Below are 22710 nucleotides of genomic sequence, written 5' to 3' on the forward strand. Positions count from 1 at the left end.
GATCTGTGGTGGTGGTGGTGGTGTATAGAACATGAATGATCTGTGGTGGTGTATAGAACATGAATGATCTGTGGTGGTGTATAGAACATGAATGATCTGTGGTGGTGTATAGAACATGAATGATCTGTGGTGGTGTATAGAACATGAATGATCTGTGGTGGTGTATAGAACATGAATGATCTGTGGTGGTGTATAGAACATGAATGATCTGTGGTGGTGTATAGCACATGAATGATCTGTGGTGGTGTAGTGAACATGAATGATCTGTGGTGGTGTATAGAACATGAATGATCTGTGGTGGTGTATAGAACATGAATGATCTGTGGTGGTGTATAGAACATGAATGATCTGTGGTGGTGTATAGTGAACATGAATGATCTGTGGGGGTGTATAGAACATGAATGATCTGTGGTGGTGTAGAGAACATGAATGATCTGTGGTGGTGTAGTGAACATGAATGATCTGTGGTGGTGTATAGAACATGAATGATCTGTGGTGGTGTATAGAACATGAATGATCTGTGGTGGTGTATAGAACATGAATGATCTGTGGTGGTGTAGTGAACATGAATGATCTGTGGTGGTGTATAGAACATGAATGATCTGTGGTGGTGTATAGAACATGAATGATCTGTGGTGGTGTATAGAACATGAATGATCTGTGGTGGTGTATAGAACATGAATGATCTGTGGTGGTGTATAGAACATGAATGATCTGTGGTGGTGTATAGAACATGAATGATCTGTGGTGGTGTAGTGAACATGAATGATCTGTGGTGCTGTATAGAACATGAATGATCTGTGGTGGTGTATAGAACATGAATGATCTGTGGTGGTGTATAGAACATGAATGATCTGTGGTGGATTAGTGAACATGAATGATCTGTGGTGGTGTAATGAAAACAGTCTGGTACTCTTCTTCTCTCTCCACGACGGCAGCTCAATTACCTAAAGATGACGACTGAAACCCAACACACTGGTTCTGATACCGAACATGCTATGGTACTGACTGTACTGTAATGTAATGATTGTCTTCATTTATTTCCCACAGTTCCCTAGAGTTCACTCACACGGTCCCCCTCTCGCCTCTCTCTCCTCACCAGTCACTCACATATTCCCCCTTTCACCTCTCTCCTCACCCTTCACTCACATATTCCCCCTTTCACCTCTCTCTCGTCTCCCTTCACTCACATGGCCCCCTCTCACCTCTCTCACCTCTCTCTCCTCACCCTTCACTCACATATTCCCCCTTTCACCTCTCTCTCCTCACCCTTCACTCACATGGCCCCCTCTCACCTCTCTCTCCTCACCTTTCGCTCACACGGTCCCCCTCTCACCTCTCTCTCCTCGCCCCTTCAATCCCCCTAAGGTAATTAACACAGTGTGTAGATTGAATCAACACAATCAACCCTTTCAGGGATGAGAGGACCATTAAGCAGTCTTTTGTGTGTCCCTGCCTCTGTACCTGTAGGAGGGGTTTATGGGTGGTCGCTAGTTGAGCAATGTATTTAGCTATGTTTTCATCGACTGTAGGGCTGTAGCCACTGAATTCTGGTAGTCCTCACTCGAAAGGAAAAACATAAATTACAAAATGTACCGCACAGCACTGACTCTCCTCTCAAGCGTTGCCTCTGTGGATGGTCCTTGCTATCCGGGATCCTTGGGATGAAGTTGAAATTTAAAATGGTTACCTATGGTTATGGTATGGTAAGGGTTAAGGTTCGGGTTTAGGGTTAGGGTTGTTGCTTTTTGTGCCATGTTTCTCTGTCTGTATGCTATGACCTGCTTGTACTATGTTGCTCTGCGTGCGCTCACTGCTCATTGATTGTCTGTATTGTAATTGTTTTTTTAATAACCTGCCCAGGGACTGCGGTTGAAAATTACTTTTACTGAAACGTTTATTAATGTGCACTGTCCCTGTAAAAAAAATTAAATAAACTCAAATCAAGTACTCTCACACAGCTCGCTAGAAGGGGATGACGAAACATACATTTGGACCAATCACCTGACAAGTGATAAACCATACATCAAAAACGTAGCTACGACAGCGTTACTTTATAACCTGCTATGATTATTATTATTTTTGTCTCTGAAAACATTTGGACAACAGAGCTTGAGGAATACCTTTTATTAACAAAGAGCCATTATAAACTGGGTGGTTCGAACCCTGAATGCTGATTGGCTGACAGCAGTGGTATATCAGTCCGTATACCATGGATATGACAAAACATGTATTTTTACTGCTCTAATTACGTTGGTAACCAGTTTATAATAGCAATAAGGCACCTCTGGGGATTTTGATATATTGGTCAATATACAACGGCTAAGGGCAGTGGGATATGTTGTGTCGTGCATAAGAGCAGTCCTTATATATATATATATATATATATATAATTATAAAGTACTTCTAAAACCAATACTTATTTTCCACCATAATTTGCAAATAAATTCATAAAAAATCCTACAATGTGATTTTCTGGATTTTTTTTCTCATTTTGTCTGTCATAGTTGATGTGTACCTATGATGAAAGTTACAGGCCTCTCTCATCTTTTTAAGTGGGAGAACATGCACAATTGGTGGCTGACTAAGTACTTTTTTGCCCCACTGTGTGTGTGTGTGTGTATGTATATATATATATATATATATATATATATATATATATATATATATATATATATATATATATATATATATATATATATATATATATATAATAATTATAAAGTACTTCTAAAACCAAAGTTGCATCCCTGGTTACCACAGAGTTGAACATTCTTAGCATGGCACGTGCTTTACATTTGGGCTTAGTATCCATTGTTTGTTATTTGTATTTGTATTTATTATGGATCCCCATTAGTTCCTGCCAAGGCAGCAGCTACTCTTCCTGGGGTTTATTATTGATCCCCATTAGTTCCTGTCAAGGCAGCAGCTACTCTTCCTGGGGTTTATTATGGATCCCCATTAGTTCCTGTCAAGGCAGCAGCTACTCTTCCTGGGGTTTATTATGGATCCCCATTAGTTCCTGTCAAGGAAGCAGCTACTCTTCCTGGGGTTTATTATGGATCCCCATTAGTTCCTGTCTAGGCAGCAGCTACTCTTCCTGGGGTTTATTATGGATCCCCATTAGTTCCTGCCAAGGCAGCAGCTATTCTTCCTGGGGTTTATTATGGATCATCATTAGTTCCTGCCAAGGCAGCAGCTACTCTTCCTGGGGTTTATTATGGATCCCCATTAGTTCCTGCCAAGGCAGCAGCTATTCTTCCTGGGGTTTATTATGGATCCCCATTAGTTCCTGCCAAGGCAGCAGCTACTCTTCCTGGGGTTTATTATGGATCTCCATTAGTTCCTGCCAAGGCAGCAGCTACTCTTCCTGGGGTTTATTATGGATCCCCATTAGTACCTGCCAAGGCAGCAGCTACTCTTCCTGGGGTTTATTATGGATCCCCATTAGTTCCTGCCAAGGCAGCAGCTACTCTTCCTGGGGTTTATTATGGATCCCCATTAGTTCCTGCCAAGACAGCAGCTACTCTTCCTGGGGTTTATTATGGATCCCCATTAGTTCCTGCCAAGGCAGCAGCTATTCTTCCTGGGGTTTATTATGGATCCCCATTAGTTCCTGCCAAAGCAGCAGCTACTCTTTGTGGGGTCCAACAAAATTAAGGCAGTTTATACAATTTAAAAAAACATTACAATACATTCACAGATTTCACAACACACTGTGTGCCCTCAGGCCCCTACTCCACCACTACCACATATCTACAGTACTAAATACATGTATATGTATTGTGTGTATGTTATCGTGTGTGTGTGTGTGTGTGTGTGTGTGTGTGTGTGTGTGTGTGTGTGTGTGTGTGTGTCAAATCAAATCAAATCAAATTTTATTGGTCACATACACATGGTTAGCAGGTGCGAGTGTAGTGAAATGCTTGTGCTTCTAGTTCCGACCATGCAGTAATATCTAACAAGTAATCTAACAATTTCACAACAACTACCTTATACACACAAGTGTAAAGGAATATGTGTGTGTGTGTGCGTGCGTGCGTGTGCGCGCGCGCGTGTGTGTGTGTGTGTGTGTGTGTGTGTGTGTGTGCGTGCGTGCGTGCGTGCGTGCGTGCGTGCGTGCGTGCGTGTGTGTGTGTGTATGCACGTGTCTGTGCCAATGTTTGTGTCTCTTCAAGGTCCCCGTTGTTCCATAAGGTGTTTTCTTTAATCCGTTTTTTTAAGTCTGATTCTACTGCTGCATTAGTTACTTGATGTGGAATAGAGTTCCATGTAGTCATGGCTCTATGTAGTACTGTGGGCCTCCCATAGTCTGTTCTGGACTTAGGGACTGTGAAGAGACCTCTTGTGGCATGTCTTGTGGGGTATGCATGGGTGTCCGAGCTGTGTGACTGTAGTTTAGACAGACAGCTCGGTGCATTCAACATGTCAATACCTCTCATAAATACAACTAGTGATGAAGTCAATCTCTCCTCCACTTTGAGCCAGGAGAGATTGACATGCATATTATTAATGTTTGCTCTCTGTGTACATCCAAGGGCCAGCCGTGCTGCCCTGTTCTGAGACAATTGCAATTTTCCTAAGTCCTTTTTTGTGGCACCTGACCACACGACTGAACAGTAGTCCAGGTGTGACAAAACTAGGGCCTGTAGGACCTGCCTTGTTGATAGTGTTGTTAAGAAGGTAGAAACTAGGGCCTGTAGGACCTGCCTTGTTGATAGTGTTGTTAAGAAGACAGAGCATCGCTTTATTATGGACAGACTTCTCCCCATTTTAGCTAGTGTTGTATCAATATGTTTTGACCATGACAGTTTACAATCTAGTGTTACTCCAAGCAGTTTAGTCACTTAAATTTGATCAATTTCTACATTATTTATTACAATATTTAGTTGAGGTTTATGGTTTAGTGAGTGTTTTGTTCCAAATACAATGCTTACAGTTCTAGAAATATTTAGGACTAACTTATACCTTGCCACCCATTCTGAAACCAAATGCAGCTCTTTGATAAGTGTTGCAGTCATTTCAGTCGCTGTAGTATCTTTTTATTAGTATTTATTTTATTTTTAATTTCACCTTATTTCACAGCTGAAGTGTGTATAGTGTTGAGTCATCCGCATACATAGACACCATGGCTTTACTCAAAGTCAGTGGCTTGTCATTAGTAAAAATGACACCAGACACCCTACCGTGACACTTCACCTAAAAGTATTATGGCAAGTGCACATTTTTGCCACTTTATTAAGCTGGCAAGCTTCTATCTCCTCAGCAGTAGAAGCAGTAACAGTTCATTCACAGTAATTCTCTTTTCCTGACTGGTGTAGTTGCGTTGACTGACAGTGTCCAGCCTTACTGTGGCGCGTCAAGGCAAGATAGTCTTATAGCCGTGTAAAGATCACCCTCTTCAGGCAATGTTGCCATGTTCGCATTTTTTTTTTTTTACTGACAATTGGGCTACTTTGAAAACGTTGTCACGGGTGAAAATGTTTTGGTCGCAGGTGGTGGGTTTTTTGGACTAGGTCTAAATTGCACCGCGGCAGCCATGGCATTTTCCGTTAAAAAAATGTTCCATTTCACCGTGACCTGCTGCTGCTGCCTATCAGGCAGTGAGGCAGGCTGTTAGTGAGTGAGTGAGTAGTGGAGGAGAGGACCGGAGGGCTGTGTGCGGGTTGAGAAAACACCGGCTGGAGATGAGTCACAGAGACGTCGTAACAACTTTCTACCAGTTGTCGGTGGACTATTTAGATTGGTCATTATGGAGACACCCCTTTTTTCCATAAAACATATTAATTAACGCGCTATGACTTATATAACGGAGACAAAATATTGGAAAACGACTGTAGGCGCACTAGAGCTCTTTAGATACGTTTGCTCAGTGGTGGTTTAAAGTAAGTTACATTCTAATGTCAACTTTTTGTGATGGATAACCTTATTTAAGCGAAGAGTTTTACTCATGATCAGTCTTGGGTTTTGGGCGCTACGCGAGTGGACATGTCCTGTGGAAGTTATGGAACTGCCTTGCGTGCTTGTGTTATGGTTAAAGTCGACAATGAACATCTTCATTTTACATTTCAGTCATTTTAGCAGACGCTCTTGTCCAGAGTGACTTACAGTAGTGAATGCATACATTTCATACATTTTTTTTTTTTCTCTCCCCGTAACTGGTCCCCCGTTGGAATCGAACCCACAACCCTGGCGTTGCAAACACCATGCTTTACCAACTGAGCTACACGGGATCCCTAAAATATATTAAATATGGAGAATGATAAGACTACATTTGCATCTGTCGACCATCACGTCAGCTATTCATTTATATGCCATTTTAAGCTACTGTAGCCTACCAATTGATACAATAAATACAGTATGTTAAAATGAAGTCAATGACTGGAGTCGTTGCAAATCAGTTTGTGCCACTTGTGTAGCCTACATGGAGCTGACTAAACAGATTATATAAAATAGCCTTTAACTTCCGTTTGTTGTTGTAGCCTGGTGTTGTTAGGCAATTATTAATGGCCATGTTTAGTTAATTAAATTGGAAGTTATCAATTGTGATCACGGTCACAGCTCTATCGCAAATGTATCATTCTCCACATTTAATTTCTTTGTTTCACTGTGGACTTTTCCCTGAAATGAGACGCTAGCATGTTGGCTTATCAGTTGGCTGTAGGTTACCTGCATCTAGCTCAGCAAACAATGGCAAAGTTTAATTGCAAACCTATATTTTAGTCAGTAGTTTATGCCTATTAAAATAACAAGTCAATCTCGCAAATAGGCCATTTATAACGGTTTGTAGTCACATGATAATAGCACAATTGCCAGAAAATAGCGTAACATTCATTTTTTTGAAGTTCGTCCAAGAGTTTCATGCACAGAGATTTCGAGATCCTCTGTCCAACAGCACTAAAACTCTTTCACGCATGCGCAAACGGGATATATTTACAATTATAAACTGGGTGGTTTGAGCCCTGAATGCTGATTGGTTGAAAGCCATTGCAGTGTGTACCAAGGGAGGCAGCGAAGCCCAGTGGTTAGAGCGTTGGACTAGTAACTGGAAGGTTGCAAGATTGAATCCCTGAGCCGACAAGGTAATAATCTGTCGTTCTGCCCCTGAACAAGGCAGTTTAACCCACTGTTCCCTGGTAGGCCGTCATAGAAAATAAGAATTTGTTCTTAACTGACTTGCCTAGTAAAATAAAGGTAAAATGACAAAAACAAACTGTTCTAATTATGTTGGTAACCAATAGAAATAAAGCACGTTTGGGGTATATGGCCAATATACCACGACTAAGGGTTGTTCTTTGTGGTGTATGGTCAATATACTATGACTAAGGGCTATGTCCTAAAAAACAGCCCTTAGCTGTGGTATATTGGCCATATACCACACCTCCTTGGGTCGTATTGCTTAATCACAGCAGTCAAAACAAGTGAAATTGATGGAAAATGATCTGGAGAGTTTAATAGGGGTGATTTATCTTAAATTCCCAAGAATTGTTATTTTGATGGAAAACCAAATTTTGCTTCTTAACCTACGTTGTTAAAATGAAGTCGATACTCCTTCTTAATTCGCTCGATAACATTATGGAAAAAAAGGGTTTACTGGACAAATGTGGCAACTCCTCTCTTGGTGCGAAAAAGGATTTTGTGTTAGTTTTTAGGCCTTGTGGGCAGGTTTTCAGAGGTCATTGGGTTAGACATTTTAGCTACACCTGGCAACCCTGTCTTCAGGACAAATAATGAAATGCAAAACAAAAGTCAAATTCTATGAAGAACAGCCTTTTTTTCCTGTAGCGTTTTCTCAGCATTTTATATCGGTCTTCTTTGGGACGGATTAAACGCAAATACAAATACATACGTGAAAGTCTAATATCGGCCAAAAATATTGGTCAACCGATAAATCAGTCAGGCTCTAGTTGCTAGGGGTTCCCGTGGTGACAGTAACCAGGGGTTTCTGACTCCAACTGTCAGTCTGACCTTCTCTGGCTCCTCTGCTCTGTTTTCTGTCGGTTCTGTGAGACTTTGGCCGTGTCACAAACGGCACCATATTCCATTAGATTGCATTACTTTTTTTGGACGAAGGACCATAGTGGTCTGATCAAAAGTAGTACACTATAACAAATAGGTTATACTGTGTAGGGTGCCGTTTGGGACGCACACTTTCAGTTTTCTCAGCCATCTGTGCTGTTACTGCTGTTCTCAGCTAAGACTCTGGGGAGGCCCTCACTGACTACACCAGAGCACATTGTTTGAGCAGTGATTAAAAAAAAGGAAAGGATGAGTAAAAAAAAATATATAAAAAAAAAAAAGGAAAATCTCTCTTCTCTAGGATAATCTATAGTTTCCTAGACATAGTTTAAGACTGTAACAGTGCTGGAGTCCAGTTGTGGTTCTTAATTGATTCACTCTTTTAATTATTGTTTAAATACTTCCTTAATGATACATTCTTTGTCGAAATTAATGTGATGTTGATTAAATTATAAACAGGCTAACACTGTAGGATAAACAACCGCCTGCCCCTGAGAATGTGACAGAAAAACAAGTAGCAAAGCCATTAAGGCCAGTCACATCTTATAGTGTATAAGAAGGCATACAATAAGTTTTGTAGCAAATCCTATGTTGAAGATGTAAATACTATTTACATGTCTGTGGTGTGTAATGAGGAGCAACCAGATGCTGCACTTGACACATTTATTACATAATCCTGGTAGAGTCAGGCACTCCACAGGGCAGCTGTCTAGGCCCCTTACTTTTTAAACTCTTGACTAACGACCTGGCACTGGCTTTGAGTAAAGTCTGTGTGTCTATATAAACTGCTGACTCAACACGAAACATGTAAATGTGTCACGCCCTGACCAGGTGAACTCGAGTATTTTGGGTCAGGGTGTGTCATGTTGGGTATTTTTCCTGGGTTTGTTTTCTATGTTTGCGTTATTTCTATGTTGGGTTCTGTCGATTCCCAATCAGAGACAGCTGTCGCTAGTTGTCTCTGATTGGAATCACATTTAAGTTCCTTTTTCCCCCACGCTGTTGGTGGGGTGTTGTCTCTTGTGTTTGAGCAGTTAACGTATCGGCATTTTCTTGATTTTGTGTACGTGTTTACTTCAGTGTAAAGAATAAACATGTGTTCGCTCCCAGCTGCGTTTTGGTCCGCTTCCTCGTCACCCGACGACAATCGTTACAAAATGAAATCAAATCAACACTTAACAAAGAGATGGAGTCAGTTTCAGAATGGGCTGAAAGAAATAAGTTAGTCATAAATATTTAAAAAAAAACTATAAGTATTGTATTTGGGACAAATCATTCACTAAACCTTAAAACTTAACTCGATCTTGTAATGAATAATGTGGAAATTGAGCAAGTTGAGGGGGCTAAACTGATTGGAGTAACTCTGGATTGTAAACTGTCATGGTCAAAACATATTGATGCAACAGTAGCTAAGATGTGGAGAAGTCTGTCCATAATAAAGCAATGCTCTGCCGTCTTAACAACACTATCAACAAGGCAGGTCCTACAGGCCCTAGTTTCTACCTTCTTAACAACACTACCAACAAGGCAGGTCCTACAGGCCCTAGTTTCTACCTTCTCAACAACACTATCAACAAGGCAGGTCCTACAGGCTCTAGTTTTGTCGCACCTGGACTACTGTTCTGTCGTGTGGTCAGGTGCCACAAAGAGGGACTTAGGAAAATTACAATTGTCTCAGAACAGGGCAGCACGGCTGGCCCTTGGATGTACAAAGAGAGCAAACATTAATAATATGCATGTCAATCTCTCCTGGCTGAAAGTGGAGAAGAGATTGACTTCATCACTACTTTTATTTATGAGAGGTATTGACATGTTGAATGCACCGAGCTGTCTGTCTAAACTACAGTCACACAGCTCAGACACCCATGTATACCCCACAAGACCTTCTACAAGAGTTCTCTTCACAGTCCCCAAATCCAGAACAGACTACGGGAGGCAACACAGTACTACATAGAGCCATGACTACATGGAACTCTATTCCACATCAAGTAACTGATGCAGCAGTAGAATCAGACTTAAAAAACAGATCAAAATACACTTCATTGCAACTCACGGCGCGGCACGTGGACTGTGAAGAGACACACACACAGGTACAGACACACGTATACACAAGCATATACACACACACACACATGATAACATATGCACTCCACACACAACTACAAATTGATTTTGTATTGTAGATAAGCGGTAGTAAAGTAGTGGTCTGAGAGAACACGCTTAATGTGTTGTGAAATCTGTTAGGAATTTATTGTCATGTTTTTTTAATCGTAAAAACTGCCTTAATTTTGCTGGACCCCAATGTAGCTGCTGCCTTGGCAGGAACTAATGTGGATCCATAATAAACCCCAGGAAGAATAGCTGCTGCCTTGGCAGGAACTAATGGGGATCCATAATAAACCCCAGGAAGAATAGCTGCTGCCTTGGCAGGAACTAATGGGGATCCATAATAAACCCCAGGAAGAGTAGCTGTTGCCTTGGCAGGAACTAATGGGGATCCATAATAAACCCCAGGAAGAGTAGCTGCTGCCTTGGCAGGAACTAATGGGGATCCATAATAAACCCCAGGAAGAGTAGCTGTTGCCTTGGCAGGAACTAATGGGGATCCATAATAAACCCCAGGAAGAGTAGCTGCTGCCTTGGCAGGAACTAATGGGGATCCATAATAAACCCCAGGAAGAGTAGCTGTTGCCTTGGCAGGAACTAATGGGGATCCATAATAAACCCCAGGAAGAGTAGCTGCTGCCTTGGCAGGAACTAATGGGGATCCATAATAAACCCCAGGAAGAGAAGCTGCTGCCTTGGCAGGAACTAATGGGGATCCATAATAAACCCCAGGAAGAGTAGCTGCTGCCTTGGCAGGAACTAATGGGGATCCATAATAAACCCCAGGAAGAGTAGCTGCTGCCTTGGCAGGAACTAATGGGGATCCATAATAAACCCCAGGAAGAGTAGCTGCTGCCTTGGCAGGAACTAATGGGGATCCATAATAAACCGCAGGAAGAGTAGCTGCTGCCTTGGCAGGAACTAACGGGGATCCATACTAAACCCCAGGAAGAGTAGCTGCTGCCTTGGCAGAAACTAACGGGGATCCATAATAAACCCCAGGAAGAGTAGCTGCCGCCTTGGCAGGAACTAATGGGGATCCATAATAAACCCCAGGAAGAGTAGCTGTTGCCTTGGCAGGAACTAATGGGGATCCATAATAAACCCCAGGAAGAGTAGCTGCTGTCTTGGCAGGAACTAATGGGGATCCGTAATAAACCCCAGGAAGAGTAGCTGCTACCTTGGCAGGAACTAATGGGGATCCGTAAAAAAACCCAGGAAGAGTATCTGCTACCTTGGCAGGAACTAATGGGGATCCATAATAAACCCCAGGAAGAGTAGCTGCTGCCTTGGCAGGAACTAATGGGAATCCATAATAAACCCCAGGAAGAGTAGCTGCTGCCTCGACAGGAACTAATGGGGATCCATAATAAACCCCAGGAAGAGTAGCTGCTGCCTTGGCAGGAACTAATGGGGATCCATAATAAACCCCAGGAAGAGTAGCTGCTTCCTTGGCAGGAACTAATGGGGATCCATAATAAACCCCAGGAAGAGTAGCTGCTGCCTTGGCAGGAACTAATGGGGATCCATAATAAACCCCAGGAAGAGTAGCTGCTGCCTTGGCAGGAACTAATGGGGATCCATACTAAATACTAATCCCACCCAATGTTAACTTTTTTATACAGTAGCTACTTTATATCTAGTGCCTTAATAGAATAGTACTGCTATTTCCAGGTTGCATAGTGAGTTTAGTCTGAGATTAAGTTACCTGCGACACTCGCGCATACACACGCAGACACACACACACACATACGCACGCACACACACACGCAGACACACACACACACACATAGACATCATGTGGGAGCACACCACTCCTGAGAATACCGGAGGGAGGCCGTCTAATTGAATGAAGTCCAACAAGACGTTGGGAGAACAGACAGTGTGTGATGCAGGGAGACAGGACAAGTCTGCTCGCACAGATGTTCCCCTGCAGGTACATATATGGCGGCTGATGTTACCCAGCAAGCACGGTGGCAGACACCACTCCAGCTGTGAGGTCAGGTGGTGGGAAGGGAACAGGGTGTTGTATCTACGTCCGGAAGGGAACAGGGTGATGTATCTACGACAGGAAGGGAACGGGGTGATGTATCTATGAAAGGAAGGGAACAGGGTGATATATCTACATCAGGAAGGGAACGGGGTGATGTATCTATGACAGGAAGGGAACAGGGTGATGTATCTATGACAGGAAGGGAACGGGGTGATGTATCTATATCAGGAAGGGAACGGGGTGATGTATCTACATCAGGAAGGGAACAGGGTGATGTGTCTACATCAGGAAGGGAACAGGGTGATGTATCTACGACAGGAAGGGAACAGGGCGATGTATCTATGACAGGAAGGGAACGGGGTGATGTATCTACGACAGGAAGGGAACGGGGTGATGTATCTACATCAGGAAGAGAACGGGGTGATGTATCTACATCAGGAAGGGAACAGGGTGATGTATCTACGACAGGAAGGGATCGGGGTGATGTATCTATGACAGGAAGGGATCGGGGTGATGTATCTACATCAGGAAGGGAACAGGGTGATGTATCTACGACAGGAAGGGAACAGGGTGATGTATCTATGACAGGAAGGGATCGGGGTGATGTATCTACATCAGGAAGGGAACAGGGTGATGTATCTACGACAGGAAGGGAACAGGGTGATGTATCTACGACAGGAAGGGAACGGGGTGATGTATCTACATCAGGAAGGGAACAGGGTGATGTATCTACATCAGGAAGGGAACAGGGTGATGTATCTACAACAGGAAGGGATCGGGTTGATGTATCTACATCAGGAAGGGAACAGGGTGATGTATCTACGACAGGAAGGGAACAGGGTGATGTATCTATGACAGGAAGGGAACGGGGTGATGTATCTACATCAGGAAGGGAACAGGGTGATGTATCTATGACAGGAAGGGAACGGGGTGATGTATCTACATCAGGAAGGGAACAGGGTGATGTATCTACATCAGGAAGGGAACAGGGTGATGTATCTACATCAGGAAGGGATCGGGGTGATGTATCTACATCAGGAAGGGAACAGGGTGATGTATCTACGACAGGAAGGGAACAGGGTGATGTATCTACATCAGGAAGGGAACAGGGTGATGTATCTATGACAGGAAGGGAACGGGGTGATGTATCTACATCAGGAAGGGAACAGGGTGATGTATCTACGACAGGAAGGGAACGGGGTGATGTATCTACATCAGGAAGGGAACAGGGTGATGTATCTATGACAGGAAGGGAACGGGGTGATGTATCTACATCAGGAAGGGAACAGGGTGATGTATCTACATCAGGAAGGGAACAGGGTGATGTATCTACATCAGGAAGGGAACAGGGTGATGTATCTACATCAGGAAGGGAACAGGGCGATGTATCTACATCAGGAAGGGAACAGGGTGATGTATCTACATCAGGAAGGGAACGGGGTGATGTATCTACATCAGGAAGGGAACAGGGTGATGTATCTACGACAGGAAGGAAACAGGGTGATGTATCTACGACAGGAAGGGAACAGGGTGATGTATCTACGACAGGAAGGGAACGGGGTGATGTATCTACATCAGGAAGGGAACAGGGCGATGTATCTACAACAGGAAGGGAATGGGGTGATGTATCTATGACAGGAAGAGATCGGGGTGATGTATCTACATCAGGAAGGGAACAGGGTGATGTATCTACGACAGGAAGGGAACGGGGTGATGTATCTACATCAGGAAGGGAACAGGGTGATGTATCTACATCAGGAAGGGAACAGGGTGATGTATCTACATCAGGAAGGGAACAGGGCGATGTATCTACATCAGGAAGGGAACAGGGTGATGTATCTACATCAGGAAGGGAACGGGGTGATGTATCTACATCAGGAAGGGAACAGGGTGATGTATCTACGACAGGAAGGAAACAGGGTGATGTATCTACGACAGGAAGGGAACAGGGTGATGTATCTACGACAGGAAGGGAACGGGGTGATGTATCTACATCAGGAAGGGAACAGGGCGATGTATCTACAACAGGAAGGGAATGGGGTGATGTATCTATGACAGGAAGAGATCGGGGTGATGTATCTACATCAGGAAGGGAACAGGGTGATGTATCTACGACAGGAAGGGAACAGGGTGATGTATCTACATCAGGAAGGGAACAGGGTGATGTATCTACGACAGGAAGGGAACGGGGTGATGTATCTACATCAGGAAGGGAACAGGGTGATGTATCTATGACAGGAAGGGAACGGGTGATGTATCTACGACAGGAAGGGAACGGGGTGATGTATCTATGACAGGAAGGGAACGGGGTGATGTATCTACGACAGGAAGGGAACGGGGTGATGTATCTACGACAGGAAGGGAACGGGGTGGGGTGTCTACGACAGGAAGGGAACGGGGTGATGTATCTATGACAGGAAGGGAACGGGGTGATGTATCTACGACAGGAAGGGAACGGGGTGATGTATCTATGACTGGAAGGGAACGGGGTGATGTATCTACGACAGGAAGGGAACGGGGTGATGTATCTATGACAGGAAGGGAACGGGGTGGGGTATCTACGACAGGAAGGGAACGGGGTGATGTATCTATGACAGGAAGAGAACGGGGTGATGTATCTACATCAGGAAGGGAACGGGGTGATGTATCTACATCAGGAAGGGATCGGGGTGATGTATCTACATCAGGAAGGGAACGGGGTGATGTATCTACATCAGGAAGGGAACGGGGTGATGTATCTACATCAGGAAGGGAACAGGGTGATGTATCTACGACAGGAAGGAAACAGGGTGATGTATCTACATCAGGAAGGGAACAGGGTGATGTATCTACATCAGGAAGGGAACGGGGTGATGTATCTACATCAGGAAGGGAACGGGGTGATGTATCTACATCAGGAAGGGAACAGGGTGATGTATCTACATCAGGAAGGGAACAGGGTGATGTATCTACGACAGGAAGGGAACGGGGTGATGTATCTACATCAGGAAGGGAACGGGGTGATGTATCTACATCAGGAAGGGAACAGGGTGATGTATCGACGACAGGAAGGGAACAGGGTGATGTATCTACATCAGGAAGGGAACGGGGTGATGTATCTACATCAGGAAGGGAACAGGGTGATGTATCTACGACAGGAAGGGAACGGGGTGATGTATCTACATCAGGAAGGGAACGGGGTGATGTATCTACATCAGGAAGGGAACAGGGTGATGTATCGACGACAGGAAGGGAACAGGGTGATGTATCTACATCAGGAAGGGAACGGGGTGATGTATCTACATCAGGAAGGGAACGGGGTGATGTATCTACGACAGGAAGGGAACGGGGTGATGTATCTATGACAGGAAGGGAACAGGGTGATGTATCTACATCAGGAAGGGAACGGAGAAACATATTTACGATATATATGTAAAAAAAAAAAAAAATGTATTACACACATTTCCAAGTGATTTTAATTTTAGAAATCTGTTCCGAAGTATTCCCACGCATAATAGAGAGATACTGTATATGTAAAGTATACAAATGTAAGCAAGGTTTGAAATTATTATGTTTTAGTCAAATATTATATCTGTTTTGGGGTTCTTGCTGGTCAATTTGCAGTCTGCAAATGATTTGTAATTATGTTCTGGCCCCCCCTGAAAGAAATCAGTCAGTGGCTGAATCTAGTTGATGATCCCTGCTCTAAAATGACACCAATCTGGATTATAAAAGTAGGAATTAGGGTAACGGAATAGAGCAGTGGGGGTGGGGGTGGGAGGGAGGGGGGGGGGGGGGGGTAGGGGGGGCTTGCCTTTTGCTTGGACACATACAGTATGCATCAATGGCACTAAGCCTTTTGCTTGGACACACACACACACACACACACACACACACACACACACACACACACACACACACACACACACACACACACACACACACACATCAATGGCACTGAGATTCCTTTTCCAACTTGCATGGTCCAGACCCAGAATGACAATTAGTGTCTTTGCAGAAACAATCTAATATATCCAGTTGAACAGTTAGGAGTTGAACAGATTGGAGTTGAACAGTTAGGAGATGAACAGATTGGAGTTAAACAGATTGGAGTTGAACAGATTGGAGTTGAACAGATTGGAGTTGAACAGTTAGGAGTTGAACAGATTGGAGTTGAACAGTTAGGAGTTGAACAGATAGGAGTTGAACAGATTGGAGTTGAACAGTTGGGAGTTGAACAGATAGGAGTTGAACAGTTAGGAGTTGAACAGATTGGAGTTGAACAGTTAGGAGTTGAACAGATGGGAGTTGAACAGACGGGAGTTGAACAGACAGGAGTTGAACAGTTAGGAGTTGAACAGATAGAAGTTGAACAGATAGGAGTTGAACAGATTGGAGTTGAACAGATTGGATTTGAACAGTTAGGAGTTGAACAGATGGGAGTTGAACAGACGGGAGTTGAACAGATAGGAGTTGAACAGATAGGAGTTGAACAGACGGGAGTTGAACAGATAGGAGTTGAACAGTTAGGAGTTGAACAGATTGGAGTGTACAGATTGGAGTTGAACAGACGGGAGTTGAACAGATAGGAGTTGAACAGTTAGGAGTTGAACAGATTGGAGTGTACAGATTGGAGTTGAACAGATTGGAGTTGAACAGACAGGAGTTGAACAGATTGGAGTTGAACAGATAGGAGTTGAACAGATTGGAGTTGAACAGATTGGAGTTGAACAGGTAGGAGTTGAACAGATAGGTGTTGAACAGATTGCAGTTGAACAGATAGGAGTTGTTCAGCCAGGAGTTGAACAGATTGGAGTTGAACAGATAGGAGTTGAACAGATAGGAGTTGAACAGATAGGAGTTGAACAGATAGGAGTTGTTCAGCCAGGAGTTGAACAGATTGGAGTTGAACAGATAGGAGTTGAACAGATAGGAGTTGAACAGATAGGAGTTGAACAGATAGGAGTTGTTCAGATAGGAGTTGTTCAGCCAGGAGTTGAACAGATTGGAGTTGAACAGATTGGCGTTTGTGGTGCTATGACCCAACTCTTGAGCCTGGCTCAAAAATATAATTTCAGACATAAAAATGTTACCCTTATCTGTTGAGTAACAACTTTGCGTGTGAATCTCATAAATCAACAACATCACTGAGTCTTTCTCCCACTGACATCAGAAGGAACAGAATTACCAGAAGGCCCAAAGCCCAAATTACATTGACTTGAAGTCCCCCTCTGGTCATGATATTTGGATCGGCCGGCCGACGACGCTGTGTCGCAGAGAAACAACCCTACGGTGTCCATATTAGGAAAGCCTCAGTTGGTGTCACACTGAGTCCTTCCGAACACTGACGCTGTCGTAATATGGGTCCTAATCTGGACACCATACAGCCCACATCTGTCTCTACTTTGCCAAGCACATTCAGTCACTTTAAACATCTGCCGTTTCGTCGTCTGCGGTAGGAATCCTCTGACGCACCTAGCAGGAATCCTGGTTAAGCTTGGCTAAAGTCTGACCCCTGACCTAACCCATGACCTCACAGCAGATGGAGGGTGAAGAGTGGATGAGTGGTGGAAGTGTGGGAGGTGAGGAAGGAGAGTAAAGGCTGGTGTTTGTTAGTGGGGGGGGGGGTGGGGGGGGGGTGGAGGTATGGGTTGTGTGTTGTTGAGGAGCAGAGGAGGCTGGTAGGAAGAGATAAAGGATGACAGGCTCATTGTAATGGCTGGAATGGAATAAACGGGACAGTTAAGCTGAGAGAGACATTAAGATGAGATAGGTGGAGCTGAGAGAGAGATTAAGATGAGATAGGTGGAGCTGAGAGAGAGATAGGTGGAGCTGAGAGAGACATTAAGATGAGATAGGTGGAGCTGAGAGAGACATTAAGCTGAGAGAGACATTAAGATGAGATAGGTGGAGCTGAGAGAGGAGGAGCTGAGAGAGGAGGAGCTGAGAGAGGAGGAGCTGAGGGAGGAGGAGCTGAGAGAGGAGGAGCTGAGAGAGGAGGAGCTGAGGGAGGAGGAGCTGAGAGAGGAGGAGCTGAGAGAGGAGGAGCTGAGGGAGGAGGAGCTGAGAGAGGAGGAGCTGAGAGAGGAGGAGCTGAGGGAGGAGGAGCTGAGAGAGGAGGAGCTGAGAGAGGAGGAGCTGAGGGAGGAGGAGCTGAGAGAGGAGGAGCTGAGAGAGACATTAAGCTGAGAGAGAGAGAGAAGGTGAGCTGAGACACAGACAGAGAAGACAACAAATGCTTTAGTTTGGCTTGGCCTGATTAGGGCTGTCTCTTACCTGGCTCTCTCAGTATGAGTTGGGCCATAGCCTGGGCGTTCCCTGCTTCATTCTCAGCTACACACTGATAGAAACCTTCATCTGACTTCACCAGACCAAGGATCTGGAGGTTACTGCCATCCTAAAGACCAAGGTACAACAGTTAGTTTTAAAACAATTTTAATTGAATCTTTATTTAACTAGGCAAGTCGGTTTAAGAACAAATTCTTATTTTACAATGACGGCCTACCCCGGCCAAACCCTAACCCGGGACGACGCTCAGCCAATTGTGCGCCGCCCTATGGGACTTCCAATCACGGGCGGTTGTGACACAGCCCAGGATCAAACCCGGGTCTGTAGTGACGCCTCTAGCACCGAAATGCAGTGCCTTAGACCGCTGCGCCACTCGGGAGCCTAATAGACGGCAGTATGTTATGTATGTTATGTATGGGCTACCATAGAAAGATAAAGGATGTTTGTTCTTTCTACGCAATCTGGATCAAAAGCTATTTGTCATCGATTATTGAAATGGTCAGATCTTTGAGTTGACTTCTACATAGTTAGAGTATTAGGGTTTGAACTAAACATTGGCTCTTAGTTTGGTGCCCAGCCTACCTAGTACCCCCTATAGTACCCTCTATAGTACCCTCTATAGTACCCCCTATAGTACCCTCGATAGTACCCCCTATAGTACCCCCTATAGTACCCTCTATAGTACCCCTATAGTACCCCCTATAGTACCCTCTATAGTACCCCTAAAGAACCCTCTATAGTACCCTCTATAGTACCCCCTATAGTACCCCCATAGTACCCCCTATAGTACCCCCTATAGTACCCTCTATAGTACCCCCTATAGTACCCCTATAGTACCCTCTATAGTACCCCCTATAGTACCCTCTATAGTACCCTCTATAGTACCCCCTATAGTACCTCTATAGTACCCCTATAGTACCCTCGATAGTACCCCCATAGTACCCCCTATAGTACCCCTATAGTACCCCTATAGTACCCCCTATAGTACCCCTATAGTACCCTCGATAGTACCCCCTATAGTACCTCTATAGTACCCCTATAGTACCCTCGATAGTACCCCCATAGTGCCCTCTATAGTACCCCCTATAGTACCCTCTATAGTACCCCCTATAGTACCCCCTATAGTACCCTCGATAGTACCCCCATAGTGCCCTCTATAGTACCCCCTATAGTACCCTCTATAGTACCCCCTATAGTACCCCCTATAGTACCCTCTATAGTACCCCCTATAGTACCCCTTATAGTACCCCCATAGTGCCCTCCATAGTACCCTCTATAGTACCCCCTATAGTACCCCCTATAGTACCCCTATAGTACCCCCTATAGTACCCCCTATAGTACCCCCTATAGTACCCTCTATAGTACCCCTATAGTACCCTCTATAGTACCCCCATAGTACCCCCTATAGTACCCCCTATAGTACCCCTATAGTACCCCCTATAGTACCCTCTATAGTACCCTCTATAGTGCCCTCTATAGTACCCCCTATAGTACCCCCTATAGTACCCCCTATAGTACCCTCTATAGTACCCCTATAGTACCCTCTATAGTACCCCTATAGTACCCCCTATAGTACCCCCTATAGTACCCCCTATAGTACCCTCTATAGTGCCCTCTATAGTACCCCCTATAGTACCCCCTATAGTACCCTCTATAGTACCCCTATAGTACCCCCTATAGTACCCTCTATAGTACCCCCTATAGTACCCCCTATAGTACCCCCTATAGTACCCTCTATAGTGCCCTCTATAGTACCCCCTATAGTACCCCCTATAGTACCCTCTATAGTACCCCCTATAGTACCCTCTATAGTGCCCTCTATAGTACCCCTATAGTACCCCCTATAGTACCCTCTATAGTGCCCTCTATAGTACCCCCTATAGTACCCTCTATAGTACCCCCTATAGTACCCCCTATAGTACCCTCTATAGTGCCCTCTATAGTACCCCCTATAGTACCCTCTATAGTACCCTCTATAGTACCCCCTATAGTACCCTCTATAGTACCCCCTATAGTACCCCCTATAGTACCCCCTATACTGCCCTCTATAGTACCCCCTGAAGTGCCCTCTATAGTACCCTCCATAGTACCCCCTATAGTACCCCTATATTACCCCCTATATTACTCCCTATAGTACCCCCTATAGTACCCCCTATAGTACCCTCTATAGTACCCCCTATAGAACCCCCTATAGTACCCCCTAAAGTACCCTCTATAGTACCCCCTATAGTACCCCTATATTACCCCCTATAGTACCCCCTATAGTACCCCTATATTACCCCCTATAGTACCCTCTATAGTACCCCCTATAGTACCCCTATAGTACCCCTATATTACCCCCTATAGTACCCCTATAGTACCCCCTATAGTACCCCCTATAGTACCCCTATAGTACCCCCTATAGTACCCTCTATAGTACCCCTATAGTACCCCCTATAGTACCCCTATAGTACCCCCTATAGTACCCCTATAGTACCCCCTATAGTACCCCCTATAGTACCCCCTATAGTACCCTCTATAGTACCCCTATAGTACCCCCTATAGTACCCCTATAGTACCCCCTATAGTACCCCCTATAGTACCCCTATAGTACCCCCTATAGTACCCTCTATAGTACCCCTATAGTACCCCCTATAGTACCCCTATAGTACCCCCTATAGTACCCCTATAGTACCCCCTATAGTACCCCCATAGTACCCCCTATAGTACCCTCTATAGTACCCTCTATAGTACCCCCTATAGTACCCCCTATAGTACCCCCTATAAGGTCATCAGAGTGGTGTTCATGATCCTGTGTCTTGTGTGATTTACAACCATCTGGATGTAGTCACTGGGTATGTGCTTGACATTATATGGTCGACATGGTTTACAACCCCCCCCCCCCCCCCCCCCCCCCACACACACACACACACACACACACACACACACACACACACACATACACACACACACATACATAATACACTACACAGAGGCTGTGTTCTATGTGACGTACAACGATCTGGAAGTAGTCACTGGGGATGACCTCCTCTCCGTTCTTCATCCAGCGCACCGTAGGAGGAGGGTTCCCCGTTACAGCACACTCCAGCTCCATGTCCGTACTCTCATAGGAATACGTGTTGGTAGGGTAGTTCAGGAACTGGGGTGGCACTGTAGAGAGAGGGATACAGGGTTAGGGTTACTGTAGAGAGAGGGATACAGGGTTAGGGTTACTGTAGAGAGAGGGATACAGGGTTAGGGTTACTGTAGAGAGAGGGATACAGGGTTATGGTTACTGTAGAGAGAGGGATACAGGGTTAGGGTTACTGTAGAGAGAGGGATACAGGGTTAGCGTTACTGTAGAGAGAGGGATACAGGGTTAGGGTTACGGTTAGACGTACATATTGGTGGGGTAGTTCAGAAACTGTAGAGAGAGAGAGAGAGATGGGTTACGTTTAGGATTAGAATTATACGGAGGTAGAGGTTTAGACTTCTGTGTAAGGTTGTTGGTTAAGGTTAGATGTAGGTGGAGGTTAAATGTATGTGTATGGTTGTTGGTTAGGGCTGGGGATAGGAACTGTGTTTGCCCTGTAGAGATAGAGAAGGAACAGAACACAGCAGGTGTGAAGTCAGACGTTCAGATCTTCCCTAAGGACACAGTAGCTATTGATGCTACTATAAAAGTAGCTATTGATGCTACTATAAAGCTAGCTATTGATGCTACTATAAAGCTAGCTATTGATGCTACTATTTACATTTTAGTCATTTAGCAGACGCTCTTATCCAGAGCGACTTACAGTAGTGAATACATACATTTCATTTCTAAACATTTTTTTGTTTTTTTGTTTTCTGTGCTGGCCCCCCGTGGAAATCGAACCCACAACCCTGGTGTTGCAAACACCATGCTCTACCAACTGAGCTACAGGTGAGTCCGTACTATAAAGGTAGCAAGTGATGCTACTATAAAGCTAGCTATTGATGCTACTATAAAGCTAGCTATTGATGCTACTATAAAGCTAGCTATTGATGCTACTATAAAGGTAGCTAGTGATGCTACTATAAAGGCAGCTATTGATGCTACTATAAAGCTAGCTTTTGATGCTACTATAAAGCTAGCTATTGATGCTACTATAAAGCTAGCTATTAATGCTACTATAAAGCTAGCTAGTGATGCTACTATAAAGGCAGCTATTTATGCTACTATAAAGACAGCTATTGATGCTACTATAAAGGTAGCTAGTGATGCTACTATAAAGGCAGCTATTGATGCTACTATCAAGGTAGCTATTGATGCTACTATAAAGGTAGCTAGTGATGCTGCTATAAATGTAGCTATTGATGCTACT

General features: G+C 44.4%; 1 protein-coding gene across 2 annotated transcripts in view; it reads right to left on the bottom strand.

Moving 5' to 3' along the window:
- LOC106568544 (netrin receptor DCC) overlaps positions 1-22710 on the bottom strand; it is a 596063-nt gene that overhangs the window by 271822 nt on the left and 301531 nt on the right. For both annotated transcript variants that reach the window (XM_082960596.1, XM_082960595.1), the window contains exons 6-7: positions 21381-21535; positions 18374-18494 (exon numbers count right to left, since the gene is read on the bottom strand). In XM_082960596.1, the coding sequence (XP_082816722.1) occupies positions 18374-18494; positions 21381-21535 (276 nt within the window). The remainder of the gene's footprint in view (positions 1-18373; positions 18495-21380; positions 21536-22710) is intronic.

This window comes from Salmo salar, chromosome 13, assembly GCF_965601325.2.
Source record: "Salmo salar chromosome 13, fSalSal1, whole genome shotgun sequence".
NCBI lineage: Eukaryota > Metazoa > Chordata > Actinopteri > Salmoniformes > Salmonidae > Salmo > Salmo salar.